The sequence below is a fragment of the Myotis lucifugus genome, unplaced genomic scaffold (assembly GCF_000147115.1).
Source record: "Myotis lucifugus unplaced genomic scaffold, Myoluc2.0 scaffold_57, whole genome shotgun sequence".
NCBI lineage: Eukaryota > Metazoa > Chordata > Mammalia > Chiroptera > Vespertilionidae > Myotis > Myotis lucifugus.
Window position 1 is genome coordinate 1,924,652 of NW_005871105.1, and position 2,194 is coordinate 1,926,845.

The 2,194-nt window shown below is 57.9% G+C and overlaps 2 protein-coding genes across 4 annotated transcripts in view; one reads left to right on the forward strand and one right to left on the reverse strand.

Annotated features, from left to right (window-relative positions):
• The window catches only part of GOPC (golgi associated PDZ and coiled-coil motif containing), a 28,833-nt gene extending 27,856 nt beyond the window's left edge, over positions 1-977 (reverse strand). Inside the window, exon 1 of one of the 2 annotated variants that reach the window (XM_006089202.3) lies at positions 437-977. In XM_006089202.3, coding sequence (XP_006089264.2) covers positions 437-724 — 288 coding nt within the window. In that variant the 5' untranslated portion in view covers positions 725-977. The remainder of the gene's footprint in view (positions 1-436) is intronic. The other variant, XM_006089203.3, reaches the window with a different exon arrangement.
• Positions 978-989: 12 nt separating this feature from the next.
• LOC102423378 (nephrocan) overlaps positions 990-2,194 on the forward strand; it is a 21,218-nt gene continuing 20,013 nt past the window's right edge. The window contains exon 1 of one of the 2 annotated variants that reach the window (XM_023754175.1): positions 990-1,291. The gene's annotated coding sequence lies outside the window, so the exon portion shown is untranslated. Of the gene's footprint in view, positions 1,292-1,335; positions 1,606-2,194 lie in introns of those variants that run through there. The other variant, XM_023754176.1, reaches the window with a different exon arrangement.

Sequence of the window (2,194 nt, forward strand, 5' to 3'; positions counted from 1 at the left end):
CTGTTAAAAAACACACACACAAAAACCAGGACTATGTTTGCCTGCTGATATACAAACCGAGCTTATCAATATGAAGGTAGATGTAAAAACTCAAACGTTAAAAGGTGGGCTGAGGTATTCTAATGGCAGACAATCCTTAAGCTTCCGTCTCAGGTGAATGCAGTGTGAACAAGCAGACTGGTGGAATCAGTTCCTCCTCACAGGGTAGGGAGGTGGGTGGTGGCACCGGGAGACCCACACGTGCATCGACACCCCTTTTTCCATTCCAGCCTCACCTCGCTCCTTTCCTTCACACACACACACACACACACACTCCCCCTGGCACTGGAGGCCCAGGGACCCAGCGGGCAGTCTCCTAGTCGTTTCACGGAGGCCTGACATGGGACCTGAGTGAGGACTGGGGCTGAATGCCACCTCCCCAGCGCCCAAAGCTCACCTCCAGCTTGTGGTTGATTTGGGACACAGTCTGGACTTTGTGGCAGAGCTGCGCAAAGCAGGAACTCAGGCTGGTCATCTTCTGTCGCCCCTCGTAAGTGATGTCCGCCTGGTCCGGATCGATCTCCCCCAGGAGCAGATCCACATCCACGAAAGCCTTGTCGAACTCCTTCTCCAGCACCTCCAGCCACCGGAACATGGACACCCCACCGGGGGAGACTCCCACGGCGCAAGAGGCGCCCCCGGGTCCCCCTCCGGCTCCAGCCGGGCACGGTCCGCCCGCTGACATGGCGCCGCCGAGGGCCTCCCCCGACTGCTGCTGACCCCAGCCGCCCACCGCGCGCGAGAGGAACTGCTGGGGCCGCGGGGACCCCGCGCGCGCACGCTCCGCCCGTCCCCTCGCGGGGCTAACGCCGGGCCACGCAGCCCCGAGTGGCAAAAGCAAGAGGTTGGGGAAGCGGCGGTGCCCCACGGAAAAATTGGCGCCGGCCCCACGGTCCCCGCCAGCCCGCACGGAAGAATGCGCCGTCCCACGTCCCCGCCAGCCCGGGCTGCGCATGCGTAGGCAGACGCCGCCGGCCGGGCGACGTGGGCGGGACTAGGGTTGACCCTGGCCTATGAAAAGCCTCCGCTGGTGGACCGGCCGCCGGCGGCCATTTTGACTACTGGCAAACTCCGGCCTGAATGCCGGGGAAACGGGCGCATGGTGCTGGCTTCCCAATGGGAAAGGCCCAAGGAAGGGCAGGGTGTCCACGTCTCAGAGAGGACCGGCTTCGGCTGGTGCGACTTCGCAGTGGGCGGGGCCGTTCTGAACATGTCCAGGATAGATGCGGCGGTGACGTCCCGGGGCCGGGAGGTAAGCGAGAAGGAGGGCGCTGTGAGCATGCGCAATGGCCACGTTTTCCCTTTAACAGCCAGTTCCTGTTTAGGGTGCGGTGGCCGGACACACCGGCTCTTCTTGGTAAGGCGGACCCTCAATTCCGGGTGCAAACTGCACGTAGAAGGGCTGCGGCTGGCCGGGACTGGCTGAATGAATACGAGACTTGCCTTGCGATTAAGAGGCGGACTTGGGTTCAAGTCTTAAGCCTTGCCACATAGGAGCTGTGCCATCCTAGTTGTATTCTGACCTCGAAGCCTCAGTTCCCAAAATTTACTTCACTCAGTAACAAGGTAAAATGCTTAGTTTCCGTGCTTGGCACTTGGTATTCCTTATTACTCCACAGGCCATCATTTCCAATGCAACTACTTTTAAAAGTGTATTTATTTCAAAAATTGTGCCAGTGTTCCTACACGTGACATTTCAGAAAAGCAAAATCGTAACGATCCATATATCCAGAAATATATTGAATGCAGAGCCATGTTGAGGCATTGGGGGCACAAAAATAAATGAGACGTGGTCCTCACTCAAGCAGAACGCACCGGCTTAGTGAGTCTAACCCTCAGAGCCATGACTTTAATTTGAATTTTGCGGTGCCTTCGGGACTGTTTAGCAACCGGTCTTTCAGTCCCGCCTCTGCATTTTCAACCCCCGTCCACTTCAAGAGGAGCCGGGTCTTGGAAACCAAAGGCTTGAAACGCCAGAATGAAGAGAGTGGGCTAGTAGGAACTGCCTCTCCTAAGTTGCCTGCGGGAACACTTTCCTGGCTGACTGCAGGCCCTCCTGTGATCTCTTCACGGCCCACTTTCCCAGCCGATCACCATCAAAGCCTGCACGGTGTTCCCCTTGTCCACGCTATTCCACTAGAAAGGGGGATCATAG